This window comes from Urocampus carinirostris, chromosome 6 (assembly GCF_059441175.1).
Source record: "Urocampus carinirostris isolate Australia breed hairy pipefish chromosome 6, RoL_Ucar_1.0, whole genome shotgun sequence".
In the NCBI taxonomy this organism is placed as follows: Eukaryota; Metazoa; Chordata; class Actinopteri; order Syngnathiformes; family Syngnathidae; genus Urocampus; species Urocampus carinirostris.
Genome location: NC_142354.1, coordinates 27,206,081 through 27,227,647, shown reverse-complemented (window position 1 = coordinate 27,227,647; position 21,567 = coordinate 27,206,081). Strand labels below are relative to the sequence as shown.

At 38.5% G+C, this 21,567-nt stretch overlaps 1 protein-coding gene across 1 annotated transcript in view; it reads left to right on the top strand.

Annotated features, from left to right (window-relative positions):
* The first annotated feature begins 11,102 nt into the window (after window positions 1–11,102).
* Window positions 11,103–21,567, top strand: part of itpr1b (inositol 1,4,5-trisphosphate receptor, type 1b) — a 104,464-nt gene continuing 93,999 nt past the window's right edge. The window contains exons 1-12 of the mRNA XM_088338526.1: window positions 11,103–11,218; window positions 16,907–16,977; window positions 17,368–17,483; window positions 17,725–17,811; window positions 17,981–18,139; window positions 18,841–18,939; window positions 19,626–19,709; window positions 19,793–19,939; window positions 19,999–20,103; window positions 20,241–20,285; window positions 20,360–20,389; window positions 21,168–21,322. Coding sequence (XP_088194652.1) covers window positions 11,127–11,218; window positions 16,907–16,977; window positions 17,368–17,483; window positions 17,725–17,811; window positions 17,981–18,139; window positions 18,841–18,939; window positions 19,626–19,709; window positions 19,793–19,939; window positions 19,999–20,103; window positions 20,241–20,285; window positions 20,360–20,389; window positions 21,168–21,322 — 1,190 coding nt within the window. The 5' untranslated portion in view covers window positions 11,103–11,126. The remainder of the gene's footprint in view (window positions 11,219–16,906; window positions 16,978–17,367; window positions 17,484–17,724; window positions 17,812–17,980; window positions 18,140–18,840; window positions 18,940–19,625; window positions 19,710–19,792; window positions 19,940–19,998; window positions 20,104–20,240; window positions 20,286–20,359; window positions 20,390–21,167; window positions 21,323–21,567) is intronic.

The following is a 21,567-nucleotide window of genomic DNA, read 5'->3' as shown; positions in this document are numbered from 1 at the left end:
TTTGCCCACTCGTGGCTGCCTGGGGACCGTCTGAATATGCATACACAGGGTTAAATTCTCACTATGGAAATGGAAATGGTCTGCATTTATATAGCGCTTTTCAAGTCAATGACTTCCCAAAGCGCTTTACATTGTGCTTCACATTTCCCAATAGCGGCCGTGATCTGTGCAGCCATGTAAGGAGCTAACCTGCTTATTGGGGGTAATTGGGGGTTCAATGTCTTACCCAAGGACACTTCGACATGTAACACGGACAAGCCGGGATTCGAACTGGGATCCCTTAATCCTAAAACGATCGCTCTACCTCCTGAGCTACTGCCGCCCCAACTAAGCTGCACACCCACATTCAATGGATGCTACTTTTTTAAGCATCCCTCATTTTCTTATCTATTTTTTTAGAAAACAATCCGTATTAGTCATGCTTTTTTTACTGCTTCATACATAATAATCTCATTAAATAACAATATTCTGAAAGAAAAGCAAATGAATACTGGGTGCTATTCAACATGATCGTTTCTGTGGCTTTTGTAAACACTATTCACATTCTCAGTGGTCAGGGGTAGGCAGTCTTCTGTACGCCGTATCCATGCCAACGAGTACTCTGGGTTCTGTACTCAACATTATTACTCAGTATCAAATGCGAAAACAGCCGGGAAATCATACATGTAGTGGCAGATGGGTTATTACTTCGCTTTTTGCAGTGTCAGGAAACGGAATATGTGCATTACTCTTTAGTTGTGAATTTCGATTGAATCTAAGTCTATCTATTTACTATCTACCCTGCTCATATCCTTTGAGAAGGGTGACCGACAGCAAGACAAACACATACACAAAAACAAAGAAAATTAAAAAAGGGAACATTTTTTTGGACCATGGCAAACCCAAATGCCCAAACACCGAAACAAGTTAAGCACCTCGGCACCCAAGTTGGTCATGCTTTCGTCCCTCCAGATGAAACGGGACACAAGAAAGCGGCCATGTCACTCGGGTCAGGGTGACACAACACACTCTTCTGTTCAACAGCAGGGCCTGACAGCTTTCACTGGTTTACCCCTGCCGCATCATACAGGTGTCCTGCCCATCCCAACTTTAGAAATATTACGGTTTTATCATAGGTTTAGAAATTGGATGATCGCCAGAAAATCATGTTTTAACCTCATCTCATCTCATCTCATTAGCTGCACCGCTTATCCTCAGTAGGGTCCCAGCAATCATCAGGCAGTGGGCAGGGTGTCCCCTGCCCACTGCTTGGTGATGAACTGGTTGCCAGCCAATCGCAGGGCACATAGGGACAGACAACTCGCTCGCACATTCAAACCTAGGGACAATTTGGACCGGCCAATCCACCTGAAATGCATGTCTTTGGAATATGGGAGGAAACCGGAGTGCCCGGAGGAAACCCACGCAAGCACGGGGAGAACATACAAACTCCGCACAGGAAGTCCGGTAGCTGGATTTGAACCCACACAGGAGGTTCCCAATACCTTAGAACTGTGCCGCACACGCGCTAACCACTGCGCCGCCATGCTGCCCATGTTTTAACCGTTTAAACAAAAAAAAAGTTTGGTTGTCAAAAATTAGATTACATACACCAGTGTTTGAAATAACGGGTCGTGAATCTTTTACGTCGGGCGTACAACTTACACAACGTCTCCGCCCAGGTGGCCGACAACTTTTTCAAGTAAAAAAAGAAAACTTTCGAGTTTTTTTTTTTTTTTTTTCCAAAATCAAACGTTTGCTTTATTCTGATTTCGAAATCTCCGTTCGGTTTAGAAATTTCGGAATTTCGGTTCGTTTAGCAATTTGCATACTCGGCAGCCGATCAGAAGCCCGCGTCGAATACCTTCGTGCTTCCGGACTTTCCCGAGCGTTACAAAGTAGATTTTTTTTTTTTTTTTTTTTTGGTTTGAACAAATTTATTGACACTAAAAACAGAAAACAATCATGACAATCTCAACAGCAATTAAGCACATTCACAATATTATATTCCAATATTACGTTTTTAACAGCAAACACAAAGTGAGGTTTGAACAAACCTTCTCGAAAATCAAACATATTCACAATTTCATTATATAACATCTTTGTTAGTGTCAATAGATCCGTCCAGGCCAAAGTCGATTGTCCTCGGTCTGAACAAATCCACCGACACCAACAGCAGCAAAACACAGCCATCAAGCATATTCACATTTTTTTTTATATTTGACAATATGACGTGACGATATGACGTTTTAACATTTTTTCCTGACATTTTCAACATCAATTAAACAATTTCAGAGTTATTTTCTTTTAACAGTAGTTAACCAGCGTGTAAAAGGCAATACTATTGTGCAAGGGCATAGCTCTGCCATCCCACCCTCCCAAGCAGCATTCTTCCAGTCCTCTGTGTGGGTCCTCTCCCTTCTGCGTGGGTCCTCTCCCTTCTGGGTTCCACAACCCAGGCCGTTATAAAGTAGATGCACAGAGAACACAAAAAAAATGGATAAGTGGTAAGGAATCAAGCCAAAACCTCAGCCCAGGAAGAAAGATTCAAAGCAACATTCATGACGCCACAAAACGGAAACGTACATTAAAAGCATCGTGGTAAGAGGAGTTCACGTGACTTGTAGCAGATGATGCAACACAAACATAGCATGAATGAAGATGAGGAAATACAGGTACATGCTGATGGCAGATTGAAAACAGCGATGTCATATACATGCAATAAATGTTATAAGTAGATCTATAATAAACTTATTTTTAACATGTTGTTCTGTTATGTATACTGATTATTAATCCTTAATACTTTGCAGCAATGTTTTTTTCTTTTTTGCGGTTAGTCAACCAGCATCCACCCGAAGATGAAATCAGGCTTCTACTTTCTGGTTTGTGAGTATACACACTGCACTGAATCTGTAGCGCACTAAGAACTTTGATGTTTTTATTGTTTAATATCTCGTGCAGCCATTCAATATGGTTGGTGTAAAGTGTAAAGACGAGGTGATCTGTTTCTGTTGGAATGAAAGTGGAATAAGTGAAATGATCTGAAATGATCTGCATTTATATAGCGCTTTTCAAGTCAATGACTTCCCAAAGCGCTTTACAATGTGCTCCACATTTCCCAATAGCGGCCTTGTATTGCAGCCATGTAAGACGCTAACCTGCTTATTGGGGGTATTAGGGGTTCAGTGTCTTAACCAAGGACACTTCGACATGTAACATGGGCGAGCCGGGATTCGAACTGGGATCCCTTGATCCCAAGACGAGCGCTCTACCTCCTGAGCTACTGCTTGAGTTGATTCCAGTCAAACAGTACGTTCACATTATTTCAATTCTTGCGTACCTCTTTTAATAGAGGCGTGTGCTCTAATTATGGAAGAGTATGTGGGTCAGTTGGTTTTGAACTACGCAGAATTCTACTTTAGTTGCATAATTTACTTCGTTAATTCTGTTCGGTTGCACCACAAAGCTGCTAGTAAATGGACAAAATGGATGGATAGGATAGGATTATAGGATAAGATAGATACATACCTGTCAACCTGTACGTTTTTGCCGTACAAAGTACGTTTATCATGCATTTTAAGACGTGTACGAGCTATTAGAAAATCTGAATGGAAAAACGCAAATTTGTCAATTATGAGCACCATCCGGTATACACCGACTATCCCGAAACGGCAAATCAATCAAGTCAAACGAGTTCGCTGCGGTAGCCTCTATCTCGGTATTGTTTTTTTTGTTGCAAACGAAGCGAGCAGTTTGGTGTAGTTAAGGAAGTCCGTCTCTTTTTAGAGAACCGGCTTTTTCGGCTCAACTCATTAAAGAGAGCCGGCTCTCAAACAGCTCACTTGCTTTGATGCATTATATTACGAATTATTATTGTTGTATAGAGACGTTAATAAAAACAAGGAAGTATAAAAGGAGAAAATGAAAAAAGGCAGGTTTGTGGTTATCCCTTTCAACAGTATATTACCAACAATAATTTAATGCAGAAAATGAATTCATGATTTGAATAAGAAAATGTATGATGAGGTTTGTGGTTATCCCTTTAATCAGTATATTCCCAACAATAATTTAATGCAGATAATGAATTCATAATTTGAATAAGGAAATTTATTATTCTACTTAATTATATTTGCATGTATTTTTTTCTTCTACAGTGAACGTCCAAGCTACTTCATTTTTGAATTTGTTTTTATAATAAACCTCATTCATGTCGTGCAAATCAGTATCTCACAAGAAAATGTAATTAACAATATATATGACATAACGAAACGCATGTACAATATAACATGTTAAACTACATAAATAAACACGTTTGAAGAAAAATGGTGTAAGATTATTTTGTATTTTGTGAGGGAAAATACGACAGTTTGTAAGGGCATGGAGCCGTGGAAGTTGACAGGTATGTAGATAGAGGTGTCTTTTTTGTTTGTGAACTGTCTAAACAAAATGCCATGTTCTCACTCCCTTTCACTGGTTGACATGCTCAGCTTGATACCTGCCTCCCTGCAAACTGTAATGGCGTGCGTCTGTTCCTGACATGAAAAATAAGGTCATCCTATCAGAGCTCTACAGGAACCAATGTTTTGATTGTATCTAAACTTTGTTTTATACATTTTATGAACTCTAAAAACATAATAAAAACTTCTTTTTTTTATTTTAATGATTTGAACAAGTTTTTCTCATGTGATTTTATGAATCTCAGAGGGGAGCCCTCTGGACATTTCCTAAAAGTTTAAGTCGCAACCATTCATGGAACATTTGTTTTTGAGAGGTTGAGTCGTGATTAGAATATTCTTTTTATTCATAAAACTTCATTTTCAATCACCAGAAAGTGGTAAAGTGGCTGCACCCTACGTCTTTTGACCAAAACAGACCCTAAGGAAAAATGAAGGTATCTATCTATCTACCCAGGTCATATCCCTCGAGAGGGGTGACCGACAGCAAGACAAACACATACAAAAAACAAAGAAAATAAAAAGGGAAAAAGTAGCAAAAAAAATCACACACAAAATTGCCTAAACCCAATTGCCCAAACACCGAAACAAGTTAAGCACCTCGGCACCCAAGTTGGTCATGCTTTTGTCCCTCCAGATGAAAAGGAGCACCAGAAGGCGGCCACTCGGGTCAGGGTGACACAACACACTCTTCTGTTCAACAGCAGGGCCCGGCAGCTTTCACTGGTTTACCCCTGCCGCATCATACGGGTGCTGAGCCCATCCCTTAGAACGCATCCAAACATCCTAATATCCTTTCACAACACTTCTTCACTCATTCCTATCACCAACAAGAGCTCGAGCTAGCTTGAATTTATTTCTGTGGACTGTTGTTGATTGTGTTGTGTGATGTCACGTGCATCCTCGAATATAAACAGTCAGCCATATTGAATGGGTTTGCTGTTATCACTTACATTAAATTTGTTGGATGTTCCAATGAAAGAGGAACGTGGAGGGTGTTCTTTTTTGTGACTACGGTACATTTTTAAGTAGTGTGACCTGGTGAGAAGAGGCCAAAGCGAGAACCTCACTTGCAATGTGGCCTTCAGAGATTGTGGGAGTGCGCCATAAAATCTTGTGCCGTTTTCCGGTCGAAATGAGCTTTAGAGAAAGTCCCGAGAGTCCCTGAAAGCAGCGTCAAAAAGAGTGCACCAGTATCCAGTAAGTGGTGGAGATAGGCTCCAAATTAACCAGGCATGAAAATCTCTCAAAGTTTGGGGGAATTCAACGCTTTGAATTATTAAAAAAAAGGTGAGCTACATGAATTGTGTGGATGTGAGGAGAAAAATATTTGGGTAGGGAAGGGGTGTATTGTGACATTTAGCAGAGAATGGCAATTGAGGTGGTCCGTTTGAATTACGATCAAATCAATCAAGTCAAACGAGTTCGCCGTGGTAGCCTCTATCACTGTATCGTTTTTTTTTTCTGTGCAAACAAAGCGAGCGGTTTGATGCTACTGTGCGCATGCATCTGCCGCCTCGGATTTCATGTGGTAGTTATGTAGTGAAAGGAAGTCCGTCTCTTTTTAGAGAACCGGCTTTTTCGGCTCACTTGCTTTGATGCATTATATTACGAATCATTATGTTGTATAAAGAATTTAAGAAAAAAGGAAGTATAAAAGGGCAGCACGGCGGCGCAGTGGTTAGCGCTTGTGCGGCACAGTTCATGTCATGGGAACCTGTCGTGGGTTCAAATCCAGCTCCAGACTTCCTGTGCGGAGTTTGTATGTTCTCCCCGTGCTTGCGTGGGTTTCCTCCGGGCACTCCGGTTTCCTCCCACGTTCCAAAAACATGCATTTCAGGTGAATTGGCCGGTCCAAATTGTCCCTAGGTGTGAATGAGCGAATGAGTTGTCTGTCCCTGTGTGCCCTGCGATTGGCTGGCAACCAGTTCAGGGTGTCCCCTGCCCACTGCCCGGAGATGGCTGGGATGGGCTCCAGCCCCCCCGCGACCCTAATGAGGATAAGCGGTACGGCTGATGAGATGAGATGAGATGAGGAAGTATAAAAGGAGAAAATGAAAAAAGGCAGGTTTGTGGTTATCCCTTTCATCAGTATATTACCAACAATAATTTAATGCAGAGAATGAATTCATAATTTGAATAAGAAAATGTATGATTCTACTCAATTATATTTGCTTGTATTTTTTCCTTCTACAAGTGAACGTCTAAGCTACTTCATTTTTGAACTTTTTTTTATAAAGAATCTCATTCATGTCGAGCAACTCAGTATCTCACAACAAAATGTTAATTAACAATATATATGATATAACGAAACCCATGTACATTATAACATGTTAAATTACATAAATAAACACGTTTGAAAAAAAAACATGGTGTAAGATTATTTTGTATTTTGTAAGGGAAAATACAACATTTTGTAACGGCATGGAGCCGTGGAGGTTGACAGGTATGCACAAAACAAACATTGTTGTTCTTTTTAAACGAAAACGTACAAATATGTCAGCGTTAAACAACGACATTTCCCATAAATCAACGCAGCAGTCTAAATAGCCACGAAAGGGGCGGTTCATCAATGACAAGCCATGTGGAGGAGTGGAAGCTCTGTTGCTTGAACGCTTCGCTCAGCTGCCAGAATGACTCTCTCCCTACCTGGACTTCCACCACCGCCATGGGGACTTAGCCGAGGATAGCACGGTGGAATTGATCCGGCGCTGACCTAAATAGCCTCCGTTTCTTTCGCTGCTTTGCTGCCTTAACTTCATTTCGGCCAGGTAAGGATGTGTCCTTCCCGTTTGACGTTCAGCGAGCATCCTTGTGACGGAGGTAACCCACGCTCTGATTTCCATCTCGGAAATTAGATTTCTTTTCACATTTTGTGTTTAAAAAACAAACAGCAATAAACAGAATGTGGTAGACAGGCCTGAGAAAAATGTCTTCACATAAATTAACCGTGACGTTTGGAGCCATGAGTTATTTAAATTCTTCATCACAATGTGTCAAAGACTGAAATCTAGAAATGAAATTTATTAATATATGTAGTATGTTGTTGACTTATGCAAATGTTTTAACTCACTTTTGGTAACAATTGTATCGCCTGCATGTAATGTGGGGGATATATATATATATATATATATATATATATATATATATATATATATAGGTTCTGAGGTCATGGGATCAAATCCAGCTACTAGCCATCTTGTGCGGAGTTTGCATGTTCTCCCAGTTCTTACGTGGGTTTCCTCTGGGGACTCCCCCCACATTCCAAAAACATGCATGTCAGGTTAATTGGCCGGTCCAAATTGTCCTTAAGTGTGAATGAGCGTTAGTTTGTATGTCTGTGTGCCCTGTGACAGGATGATCATGGATGGATAAATATATATATATATATATATATATATCTCATCTCATCTCATCTCATCTCATCAGCCGTACCGCATTTCCTCATTAGGGTCGCGGGGAGGCTGAAGCCCATCCCAGCCATCTCCGGGCAGTGGGCAAGGGACACCCTGAACTGGTTGCCAGCCAATCGCAGGGCACACAGGGACAGACAACTCGCTCGCTCATTCACACCTAGGGACAATTTGGACCGGCCAATTCACCTGAAATGCATGTTTTTGGAACATGGGAGGAAACCGGAGTGCCCGGTGGAAACCCACGCAATATGTATATATATATATATATATATATATATATATATATATATATATATATTTAATCTATCAATCCATATATACATATATTTAATCTATCAATCCATATATATTGGCAGGACAGCGGCGCAGTGGTTAGTGCTTGTGCGGCACAGTTCGGAGGTCATGAGATCGAACCTTCCTGTGTGGAGTTTGCATGTTCTCACCGTGCTTGCTTGGGTTTCCTCCGGGCACTCTGGTTTCCCCCCCACATTCCAAAAACATGCATGTCAGGTTAATTGGCCGGTCCAAATTGTCCCTCGGTATGAATGAGTAAGTGAGTGACTTACTGTCTCTGTGTGCCCTGCGACTGGCTGGCAACCGGTTCAGGGTGTCCCCTGCCCACTGCCCGAAAATAGCTGGGATGGGCTCCAGCAACCTCCGCGACGCTACTGAGGATAAGCGGTACAGATAATGGATGGATATAATATAATATATTTCATATGTGTATTCATTTATCACCACCCAAAAGCGTGACACGACATTTATTCATGGGAGGCTTTACTTTGGTAAATGCTTGGGCCTTGCAGTCTAAAGTATTATCCTATCCTATCATATCAATATTCAAACCAGTGCCACCAGCAGGGGATGGCCAGGGGGGGCCACGGACCCCTTTAAATTTGTTTACCACCCCGCTTGCCAGTATATTGTTAGATTGTTGTAGCATTAGTTATGCATTTCATCCCAAATATAACCGTATATCAGTTGCTGTGCCCCTAAGGCTTTCTGATAGTTTCCTCCTGACCTTTTTACTTCAATAACCTGAAATGATGGATTTTAGTTTTGGTGTGTCACCCCAAGAATTTAAGTCGACCCATCTGGGCCCTCTATGAAAAAATTCTGGTGGCGCAACTACATTTCTCGGACATATTATAAACAGAACCCAGTTAGTAATGTCAAGTAATGATGATCAATTCTAAGTTAGGATAGCAATGCATTAATCATCGCTGCACCAAGAGAAATGTTCCCTTCAGTAACATGATAATGCAATACAACTGTCTCAGAACTTTTGAATATTGTGGTGAAGTTCTTTTCTGTAATGCAATTTTTTTTTAAAGTCATACAGTCTGGATTCATTACAAATCCACTGTAATGTGTAAATTATTTTGTTGCTGATTATGGCATAAAATTTAAATATCTCATTTCAAAATGTTCGAATACTGTATCATAAAAAGTTTACTAGTAGGCTGTAACCCATATTCATTGATATTAAAATATTCAAAGAGTTTGCAATATTAAGTCACGTTTAGGAGAAATTCACCTTTTTTTAAGCAAAAAAGGGTGATTTATATGAATTGTATATATCTGAGAAGAAAATATTTTAAGGGGGGAAGATGTTATTCTGAGATTACCCAGAGTTAATCCGGTGTTTGAGGCGGTGCATTTGGATTAAAATCGGTGTAGTTTGCGCGGGCAATAGTACTGTATTTATTTGTGTGTAACTTATTATCTCCTCATCAAACTATTTTCTGTTCACGGTACCAGAGACAAATGTTAGAGAATGGAGTAAACAAACAATCGCCCTGAAAGATATAAATAAACGCAAAAATCAAGACTATGGAATCAACTCTTTGACGTATATGGTAATGAATCGGACTTTGCAGGACATGAAATATATACATTTTACATTGTATGTTGGTATTGTGTACATACTTGTCAGTAAATGATTTGAATCATGGCTGTATGTATTCAACAACGTTTGTCACTCTCGGTGCTTAGTTTGAGCTGAGAAAAAGTCAGACAAGATTTTATACCTATTTTTAATCAAAAATTAGGGGTGCTCATTTTGCACAAATATATTATTTCCTCAAGACCCTACTCACCTTTTTAAGCCCTGACCTGTTTTCATATCCGAATATTTCAGTTGTTTTGTAATGAATACAGAATGTTTGACAATGAGATATCGGCCTTTCCCATATTTCATGAGTGGTGGGGGTTTGATTGTTTTTCAAGAATATGGTTAAAATTATTCCCTTTTTTCATAGACAATAAACTCGGTAGCCTAGATGGTAGGACGCCCGCTCCGAGACTGGGAGGTCGCTGGTTCAAGCCTCGGCCGAGTCATACCTAAGACTTACAACATTGGTACTCATTGCTTCCCTGCTTGGCGCTCGGCATTAAGGGTTGGAATTGGGGGGTTTGGTCAACTAATGACTCCCAAGACAGCAGTTGGGTCTAAAATGGCGGCGCACTGTTTGACTGCGGCTGCATCGGCTCGCTACAGTTTAACCGTACGGGTCAGGTGTATCAACATTTCGTTCTGTGTGCATGGTTACAAAGAATGAAATCAAATGATCTGCATTTATATAGCGCTTTTCAAGTCAATGACTTCCCAAAGCGCTTTACAATGTGCTCCACATTTCCCAATAGCAGCCTTGCAGCCATGTAAGGCGCTAACCTGCTTATTGGGGGTATTAGGGGTTCAGTGTCTTACCCAAGGACACTTCGACATGTAACACGGACGAGCCGGGATTCGAACTGGGATCCCTTGATCCCAAGACGAGCGCTCTACCTCCTGAGCTACTGCCGCCCCCATGAATGACAATAAAAGTAAATTCTATTCTATTCTATGTTGGTAGACTTTACACACAATCTGTACAACGGGTGAATACTATACAAGTCTTGTTCAAGCTATCGGTGTTCGTCATTGTAGCTGATGCCAGCATCAGTTGTTCCTAATGGCTGATTAACAATCAGGAACCTGGAATTAAACGGGGGTGAATTGCAATGAAAAAAATGCAATATTAAAGAAAAAAATGATGGCATTCAAAAGTATATCTTTTAAATATTCTCTAATGCAGAGGGAGCAGACTTTTATGTGGGAATTGTATTTCTATCAAGATTTGAGAACCAGGGTTAATTGCAAAAATGCAGTATCAAATATTTACAATTTGACATCACTCCTGTAAAATGTTCCCCAAGGTGTTTTGAAATGATTTGTGAGTTATTTTTTTGTTTCTGGTGCTGATTTCAGGAGCCGTTAAATGATAGGAGCTACAAAATGTCGGACAAGATGTCAAGTTTCCTCCATATTGGGGACATTTGTTCCCTGTATGCAGAAGGTTCCACAAGTGGATTCATCAGCACTTTAGGGTAAGTGTAAGACCATCAGGTCATCTTGTTCTTCTGCGATGACTTCATTGTAACTCATAACATCATTCCTTACACTTTCGAAGAGAGGTCGGAGAATAGAGATGTTCTTTACTTTAGAAAATATGATCTCGATATGCAAGAGATTCAAGATTTTATCACAATTCACGGACCTCTTGATCGCCAAGGTCGTAAGGGCAACACTTTTTGTGGTGTGTCTTGGGCAAGTACCAACACCACTCCCTCTTTGGGACATTTTTTGTGTAGGGGTTTGCTCCCCCACATCAAACAAATAGTACTGGTTTTCATGGTTACCAGTAGCAGAAGAAGCCTAATGGTCTTACTTAAATACAACACCTTCATCATCTGGTCGCCGGTGTTTTTCGTTGTAAAGTAGCGATGTGCACCCTGGCTTGAATCTCAGAAGCGTGTGCAGAGTATTTTAGACCAGTGGTTCATGAACCCTGAGTCGAAGTGTTTATTGGCGACCTAAGTGGTGACGTTTGAAGGCCCGTGAAGTTGGTTTACCACACGACTGATTCAGGAAATGATTTGCTACCTTTGAGACACATACCTGCCCACGCCACACAAGCAACTTGACAGAGGCTGCAATGATGATTTCAGCCAGAAGATATATTTTGAAGTTACGGACACCACCTTTAAGGAACTCTACCAATACGATGAAACACTGAACAAATCCCTCTTTTTTAAATGTATTTTACCAAGAACTATGAAAATAAAAAAAAATACACTGTTTGAGAGAATGTTTGTATATCTATTGTAGCAACTTTTGTATAAAATTTCCACAACATTGTTAGCTAAGCTAAAATCATAGGCTAGTGTCTGCAACGGTCAATCTGAAGTTCACGTAACTAGTGAACATCTCAGAAAATCTCGTCACTAATCCTAACCGCTAATGCTGGCGGCTGTGTCGGCAAAGCTAGTCGTAAATGCTAGAGGCCGTATCGCGGCAAATGAGCACTGAATCTCTCTCTGGGAGTGAAAATCTATGCTTTTGACTAGCCAAGTACGAGCACATCTTTTGGAGGGCAGAGGAAACAAGCACAGTACTTTGTTGAATTTGGTTAGTGACATGAATGAAATTGTTTTTTCTGTAATGTCACGAGTTTAATGCAAAAACGATGTCTACGTGATGTCATCACTCACAGAATACAAACACCATAATATACAGGCTTGTTTTATTGTCATTGGGCATGACTTATGTGTGCACTTTCTATTTATCTGTCGTACTGTCTTCATGTTTGTCTTAGTGTCATGTGTCCTAGCATAGTGTTTTTACAGAGAAACACAATTTCAATTCTCTGTTTTTGCTGCAAAATTGACAATAAAGCTGACTTTGACATTTGGGAACCAAAACATTAGTTAAGCCCAATACTGTGACCTGATCCAATTCTCTCAAATACTCATAAAAGATGTGTTGCCTATACAGATACTGAATAATGGGGATGGTGAATCAACTTGAGAGGCATTTTCTTACCATTTGTTACTCTAAATGGCAGTCTAATGAATAATGGAATGTGCGGAAAAATAAATAAATCAGGATTTCTACTGCTACCTCCCTGCAGCCTGCCTGGGTTCTGCCACCCGTCATTAGACAGTCACTTTGTGACGACTGACTCAGTCTTTGGTGTAAGTCACCTGGAATATTTAACAGCAAATTTCTATGCACAAGATAAAATATGCGGAAAATGTCTCGATTTTCAATCAAAATAATCAGATTAGTGGTTCTCAAAAAAGGGCACTTGGAGACTCTCCCGGGGGAGTGTCAGACTATAATATACTCTCAACTTATAAGATTCAGCCACACTTCTTTATTTGTTGTCATACATCAAGACTTTCAAGTTATTGCCCTCCCCCAAGGTCAGAATGATTGTGGCCTCTCTGTGCCTGCCAATCGATTTCTTTCACAGTGTACAGTAAATACTGTGCCTCATTCTTTATATTGCAAGTCACTTTAGTTTGTCACTCGGAAGAGGCCATTCTGAGCCCTTCCTACTGCTTGGGAAAAAGAAAAAGGTTGATGATTATTTCTTCTCAGTATTGCTGATATTTCTCAAGACTGCAAAATTAAGAGAATATTGCAGTTTTTAGTTGGTGCTGGTTTAATTTTGAGTGTACATAATATTTAGTGTATTCATTGTCTAACCTCTTTGTGCTATTTGAATGTTAATAACTAATGCAGTTTAAGTACCTACCTACCCTTCCTTGTTTTAGGTTACATTTCAAATCTGTTCTGTTAATTTTAATACTGTAAGCAAAATGCATAGAAAGTTGACCTCAATCCCTGAGGGTGCTTCACGATAAACAATTTTTCACACACACTGCACTTATTAATAAAAGAGAGACCATTCTTTTATCAGTAAAAAAATGAGGACAGCACAGTAATGAATTAGTTCACGGTAGCACAGAAAGTCCTAAACTGCTCTATTCATGTGCTCAACAATAATATAATATATTTTCTGTTTCCTTTCAGCGATTTAACGATAATGGCAAATGATAAACATGCTATAATCATATTAAAATTACGATAACACGCTGTCACTATAATAGATGCAGCATATCTGATAAAAAGAAACGTTTGTAATCCAGTATTATTTTTTTCATATCTATATTTAATAACAACTTTTCGCCGGTGAACCAATAGGAGCACATGACCATGGCCTATATGACCAAGCCTATTTTTTGTCACTGTTTTTAAGTTTATAAACATTTTTTTTTTTTTTTTGCCCCTAAGCATTTTTTAACAGAAGCACGATGTCCATTTTTGGATAGCATTCGTTGCATTATCAAAACCCTACCTGTAATATTATGTTATTTATAGTATTTATCATATATATCAAACTGAATTTGGAATATTGTTACATTCCTGCTTTTAAGAAGCTTGACTCTAATATAACACACATCCTACGTTAGATGTTCGACAATTTTTCGAATTTTGGGACAACATGACCAAATCTAATTAATCACTACCGATATTTACAATCATTAACTACTAAGTCAAGTCAAATTTATTTGTATAGTCCTTAATCATAAAATGTATCAAAGGACTGCACAGGCCGCAATTACACCATCCCCCGATCTGAAACCAACACGCGGCCAAGGAAAAACCCAAAATGCCAACATGAGGAAAACAAGAAACCTTGAGAAAGGGCCTCACAAGTTATAATTCCCCTTCCGGGATGACCAGGCTGCAATAGAGTTTGCATTGGGTCATCATACCCAAAACACAGTGAACATCAATAAAAAAATAAATAAAAAGCATGTAACTTGTAAAGATTTTCCAAAAAGTCCATGAGAGCACCGCCCCCTCGATCCTGTATGATTTTGAATTGATATCAAATATCTTGATGATGGAACAAAACCTCATACTGTAGGTCACAATTTGGTAATTTTAATGTTTTGATGGTTATAATGTTGTGATTATTTTAGAGGAGAAAGTTGTGTTACTTTTGAAAAAAATAATCAAAATTTTTGTATATTTTCTTCCACTCTGTGGGCTTAAACAGTTGATTTGTAATTGTGCAGACGTATAAGGTGCATCATCGAAAATAATCGGGAGACCGAGTACAGTTGTAACACATTTTGCTTTCTCCCTCCCTATTTCATGATCTTTTGTGCACACGGTACCTTTACTAGTCTTTTTCAAGTAGATATCAGTGGTAGAGGGCTAAGTAGCTCCAAAAGTCTGTGACAGTCTGTCAAACCGAGAGATACACAGTGTTACAACCGTACCCAGTACCTGTTACGGTTGTAACATTTCTAGTGGACAGTTGTAACAGTATGTTTTATTATTACAAATAAGTTTAGATCGTCCAATATTTGAAAAACTATTTAATCAAAATAAATGACAAGAAGAGCATGGAATGGCTCAAAGTACTTGTCTCATATATATATATATATATATATATATATATATATATATATATAATATATAATATACCCTTTTTATATGGACAGCATTGCTAATCAGAGTCTGATGAGCAGTTGTGGCAAATTTATGAGCCAGTGCCTGGGGTGCAGGCTTGCTCGGCAAATTACTTGCAATCAAAACACAGTACCCACTTTTATTTTCTTTCTTTCTTTCTTTCTTTCTTTCTTTCTTTCTTTCTTTCTTTCTTTCTTTCTTTCTTTCTTTCTTTCTTTCTTTCTTTCTTTCTTTCTTTCTTTCTTTCTTTCTTTCTTTCTTTCTTTCTTTCTTTCTTTCTTTCTTTCTTTCTTTCTTTCTTTCTTTCTTTCTTTCTTTCTTTCTTTCTTTCTTTCTTTTTTGCCTTTGCATTTGTCCATACAGACTATACAGAAGTTGTCATTTTTGGATGTGCTGCATCTGTTCCCGTACCTGCCACGATTAAGCCAACATTGTCTCCATGTGGTTGGTAGCTAGCTTGTACAAAACATTTAGGATGGAAGCCAGGCATGTGGATATTACAACCATGTGCCTGAAATCTGTCCATCTTTACCATATTTGACATGAACCCAAAAAAAAACCAGTGAGAAAGAAAATGTTTTAAATCCTACCTGAATATGTGTTTCTTGACCATAAAATTGAGATAATCACTCAGTCTTCAAAAAGTCAAAATGGAAAGGGGAGTATCATCGGTGGCATCAATAATACTCTCTTCCAATTGGTCAAAGTATGACTGTTACAATGGTTCCCATTTTACAACTGTACCTGGTCTCCCCTTCACAATTTTTATATATTTTCTAGCACTCTGTGAGCTAAAACAGCAATGAATCAATAATCAATTTGTGTTTTTATTAAATTTAAAGTAATGCTTTCTTGTAAATTAAAGGTGTTCTTTAATATTTTTTGAAATTATTTGAAAGTTTAATATTTTCTCCATTAAGTAGGTGTTAACAATACCAAACTGAGTTCAAAGAGCCCTTATTCTTTATTTTCTACCGGACTATTCTGCTTTTATCTCACTTTTAGCAGGTCTCTTCGAGGCGGAACACATTAGGTAGTAGGAAAGAGGGTGAGGAGAGTGCTGGAGAATGACGTCATGCTGGTCCCGCAGGTTTTATTTGTTAGTGCAAACGCCAACCCAAATCCCAAGAAAAATGAAAAAGAAGTTTATTCGAGCTCACTAAAAAATGCACGTACTTGCACGCGCATCATGACTGAAGCTGCAATGATGACACCAGCCAGGAGATGGCGGCAGAGCGTAACAAAGTTCCAGATTATTTACAGCTCCTTTAGAATTAAGCACATTGTATACGATTCATTAGGTAATCGACCAAACGTTTAATTAATCCTATGTTGCATACCAATCCAACCTACACAAAAAGTAATCTGTTTATATCTGTTACTGAGCATTTATCTTTGCCCACCTCATGTGTTTGGAATGTCTAGCTGTCATGGGAGCATGGTTATTGCACAGGTGTGTATTATGTTAAAGAATAAAACAACAACAAAGGAGCGTTTCAGAGATGTCACAATTATTTGGGTGTTGTGCATTTTGCATTCCGACTATGGAAATGCCCATCAGAGATACCGTAATGCAGGTGAATGGAATTGACAATTATCCGTCTTTCATAACGGCAGTACATCCAATCAGTTTCGTAAATTCTGACACACAATCCTAAAACCTCATCATCCAGGCATTGTTTTTCTTTACTTTACATTTTTATTTTTGGTTTGCGGGTAAATTAATTTGGAAACTTTATCTTTAGGCTCGTGGATGACCGCTGCGTGGTTCAACCAGACACAGGTGACCTTAACAATCCGCCCAAGAAATTCAGAGGTAAAGCAGCCTGACTCGCAACAACTTTTTTTGTTATTGAGTTTTTTGCTGTGGATGTTTGCTGTTTGATTTCCAACTGTTTGTGAATACATCACACGACTTCAGGAGGGAGCTTATTGTAAAAGTTGGAAATCGTTATGTATAAGTCATAGGATAAGCGAAGCTTCTAAATGTTTTTTACAGTTCTGTACAGATGTGCTGCATTTTAGTGGTATTGTTTGTAGAAAGGCAACCCAATATCTTCTAATACTGTATTGGTAATGCTTTGGGTCAGTTTATAAACGCCCCTTTCCATGATTAATCAAAGTGGTACGAGGATACTGTGTGAATGGGCTGCATGCTAAGGACTTCTACTAATGCAAGTTGGCGTATGTTGTCGTCTGTTCCCAGATTGCCTTTTCAAACTATGTCCCATGAACAGATACTCAGCACAGAAGCAATTCTGGAAGGCAGCAAAACCTGGAGGAAATACCACCACCGACACAGTTCTACTCAACAAACTCCATGTAAGGAACATATGTATCTGATTTAGGTCATCACTATATTAAGTTAAATTTTACCTTTTGGTAATTGATCCAAACAGAACCAAGTCTTTCCTTAATTATGGGATATTTTTATTGTGTTGTATTTGTTTACAGAGAACAAACTTAAAAGTACTGTAACCCCTTTTATGGAGTTCTTTTTTTCTTTTCAACTTTATTCTAGTTAATTCCTCAGCGACAACTTTCTTTTCCCCTTTTTTGGTAGCATGCGGCTGACCTGGAAAAGAAGCAGAATGAGTCTGAGAATCGCAAGTTGCTTGGATCGGTCATCCAATATGGAAATGTCATTCAGGTACATTTGGTAGAGGTCGTTTTAAGATTTGGCGGAAATAGGGGAGGAGGATCAATTTTGGTTCAATTTTAATGGCCTGATTTGTCTTTTTGTTTTCACTGCCCACTCTTGGTAATACACCTATCTACATTAATTTGTAACAGAAGCTTATTTGTCTTTTACTGCGAAGCTTCTGCATTTGAAAAGCAATAAATACCTGACAGTGAACAAGCGTCTACCTGCACTATTGGAAAAGAATGCCATGAGAGTGACACTGGACTCAGCTGGAAACGAGGGCTCCTGGTTCTACATCCAACCTTTCTACAAATTAAGGTCCCTGGGAGATAGTGTAAGTAAAATAGGTTGTGGGTAAAATTTACACTTAATTCCAAGATAAATTCTTAGAGAATAGTAGGTCCACAGCCTCCTCTAGTGTTTGTTTTGAAATAATTCACCTTTTTCACAAAGGTCACTAGTTATACAGTCTTTTACAGAGTCTCCGACGTGCCCGCGGGCACCAGGGTGCTGCCTAGGGACAGCTTAGATGCCCACAGACCTGTTCTGAATAAAGCTCACCAGTGCTGGGTCATTGTGATTTTCTAGTCGAATTAATACAGTTTTAGTGGTCGACTGAGTCTATTTAACCCTACTTCCAATAATTAACCTGGTAATAACATTGTAACAACATAGTAATAACATGTTTTTATTTTAGAAATGCATAACAAACTGGGTGTCCTTTTTGCTAATTAGTAACAAAAAGTACGTCTCAGCTTGCAAATAGTTGGAGACACCTGGTATATTATATAGTCAGAAAAAAAGACTACAGAATTGTTGGCAAAAAGGCAAATAAATGGCTTTATGAATATATCATTTTGAATGTGCCCGACAACCAAAATGGCAAGATAGTACGCTTGCTCTGCGCTTCAAACGGGAAAAAAACGTAGAAACTTTTCTGCAAAAAAAATGCCCAGCGATGAATACATTTAAAATGCACAATACAGCAGAAGTGTCAATTATTGTTGTGTTTAATGCTTTACTCCAATCCTGAAGGTGGTGATTGGAGACAAAGTCGTCCTTAATCCTGTGAATGCAGGACAGCCTTTACATGCAAGCACTCACCAGCTTGTCGACAATCCAGGATGCAATGAGGTACATCTCCACATCCATCGAAAAAAATGCTTTGGATATATATATGGATATATATATGGATATATGGATATATATATATATATCTATATATATATATATAAAATAATAATGAAATGTTTATTGAAGGTATTGTTGGATACATTAATCAAAACATGACACAAAAAATGCACATATATATATATATATATATATATATATATTTATTAAAGATGTTAACCCCTCAGTTAAAGCTTCACAGTTGCTTTATCTCTTGAGTTAAAGCTTCAAATCTACAACTCTCAAATTGAAGATTTAAAGCTTAGTTTTACAACCATTGAAAATTAAGAATCTTGTTTTCTTCAATATGTTGTTTAGAGTATTGCTTTCTACCACCTGACTAAAATAAAAAGGTCCAGGGGCTTCTTACTGTTATTATTCTGATGCATTTATTGATATAAAAGTTCGGCGGATTCGCCATATTTGTAAGATTCTTCCCAGATCTTGTGAAATATGTTTTTGTCATCTTAAAAATTGTCCAAATAACATTATTTTAACCTGTTTGTTTAAGCGGGAGATTAAAATGAAAATGAATAAATAGGTGCTATTTAATAATTTTTTTTGTTATTATTTATAATGTGCATAGCTCATTTGTTTGTGAAATGTTTTCTCTTATGTTTTTGTTTTATTTCTGATCCATTTTTATCTAGGTCAATTCCGTTAACTGCAATACAAGTTGGAAAGTAGTTTTATTCATGAAATGGAGTGACAACAAGGAAACCATTCTCAAAGGGGTTGGTAGATTATTTCCATTTTCATTTGTGAGATACACAAGAGAGCGCCAACCCACAAATTAAAATGTTATCCTCAATGGCAGGGAGATGTCGTGCGCCTTTTCCATGCGGAACAGGAAAAGTTTCTCACCTGTGACGACCACAGGAAAAACCATTATGTGTTCCTGAGAACAACGGGACGCCAATCTGCCACATCTGCCACCAGCAGCAAGGCACTCTGGGAAGTAGAGGTGAGTGTGTTCCCTTTTTTATTTGTGAGGTGCATGGTGGCTAAACTTGATCTTGACAGGTGGTTCATCATGACCCATGTCGCGGAGGTGCAGGTTACTGGAACAGCCTCTTCAGGTTTAAACATTTGGCAACTGGTTGCTACCTGGCTGCAGAGATGGGAGAGGTGTGTGTCTCTTAAAGGAAAATAGGAGATACTTTTCTTAAGTATTTCTTCATTATGAACTGACAAAGTTAAATCCAATTTTCAATCCTAAAATGACAAGGGGATACAGTACTTTGTGGGTTTTTTTGTTTTGAAAGGTGAATCCTGACGTTGAGGAAGAGTGTGTTGAGCAACGATCTGCTGTAAATATATTTAATACTTATACTACCAACATAATGGATTGTGTTCACTAATATGATGTTTTTCTTTGCAATAGGTGGTGGACTTCACACCTTTTAATTTCCAGGTACAATATAAATACAATTTAGATATTCTGACTGTTTTTTTTTTCATTAATAGTGTTAATACTATTGTGCGTAGTAATACATGTTTTCATATTTTTAAAATATGCGTCTGAGATCCAATATATTGGTCTTGATGTGGTGGAGTTAGGCTACGCCACACGTACAGTCAGGGTTGGGTAGGGTTACTTTAACATGATTACTTTCAATTACTTTTGGATTACTCCAATACCAAATATGCTAATAAAAGACAAAATAAACTAAATATGAATAAAATTACAAAATTTTGTGCAGGCTTGGGGAGTAGCGAAATACATGGAACGGCAAAAATGATGTTGGCAAGCTGTTAGGATTTATTTTCATTTTGTTTCTGTCGCATTTTATGTTAGTTTTGCCGGAGATCAAAGAGATCAAAGCTAGGAGAGAAAGCTTACCACGTGTTGTGAGTCATAATTTTATTCATATTTAGTTTATTTTGTCTTTTATTAGCATATTTAGTATTGGAGTAATCCAAAAGTAATCGAAAGTAATCAAGTTAGAGTAACCCCACCCAGCCCTGCGTACAGTACATAAAATAGCTCTATCACAGTAGCGCTTATTCATTTCCCACTAGAAACCACCACTAGTGGGCAGCCTTTGATCACACAGCATAGTACTCACCCAGTTTAGTACTCGTTCATGTGTATGCTTCATCACTACAATGCAATCCTAAATGATCTTAGCTCGAGTCTATAAGTACGACTAGTGGTCTTTTTTTACAATAAACATTTTTTTTCTATTCAGTTGGATGCAGAAAACGAAGCCTTACGTGGTCGTCTACGGGCTCCTCAAGAGAAAATCATGTACACGCTTATCCCTGTACCTGATGGCATGGACATCTCATCCATCTTTGAATTAGACCCCACCACTTTGAGAGGCGGGGACTCGATGGTGCCAAGGTATGAATGAAACCTATTCGAAAAAAGTTCATCCACTTTCTCATTCATACTTTTAAATACGGTTAAGGCCTTTTTTAGGTTAGAACATCCTTAGAATATTCGTTACAGTTGGCCATTCAGAGGTCAGGGTGACTCAATGTGACATCTCCTGTGATTTTTTTTTCTCAAACAATACAAGAAAATTGTCTTTAAAAGCTTTACATGTAAAATACCAACATTTGTGCATTCTAGGTGCAAATTTCAAA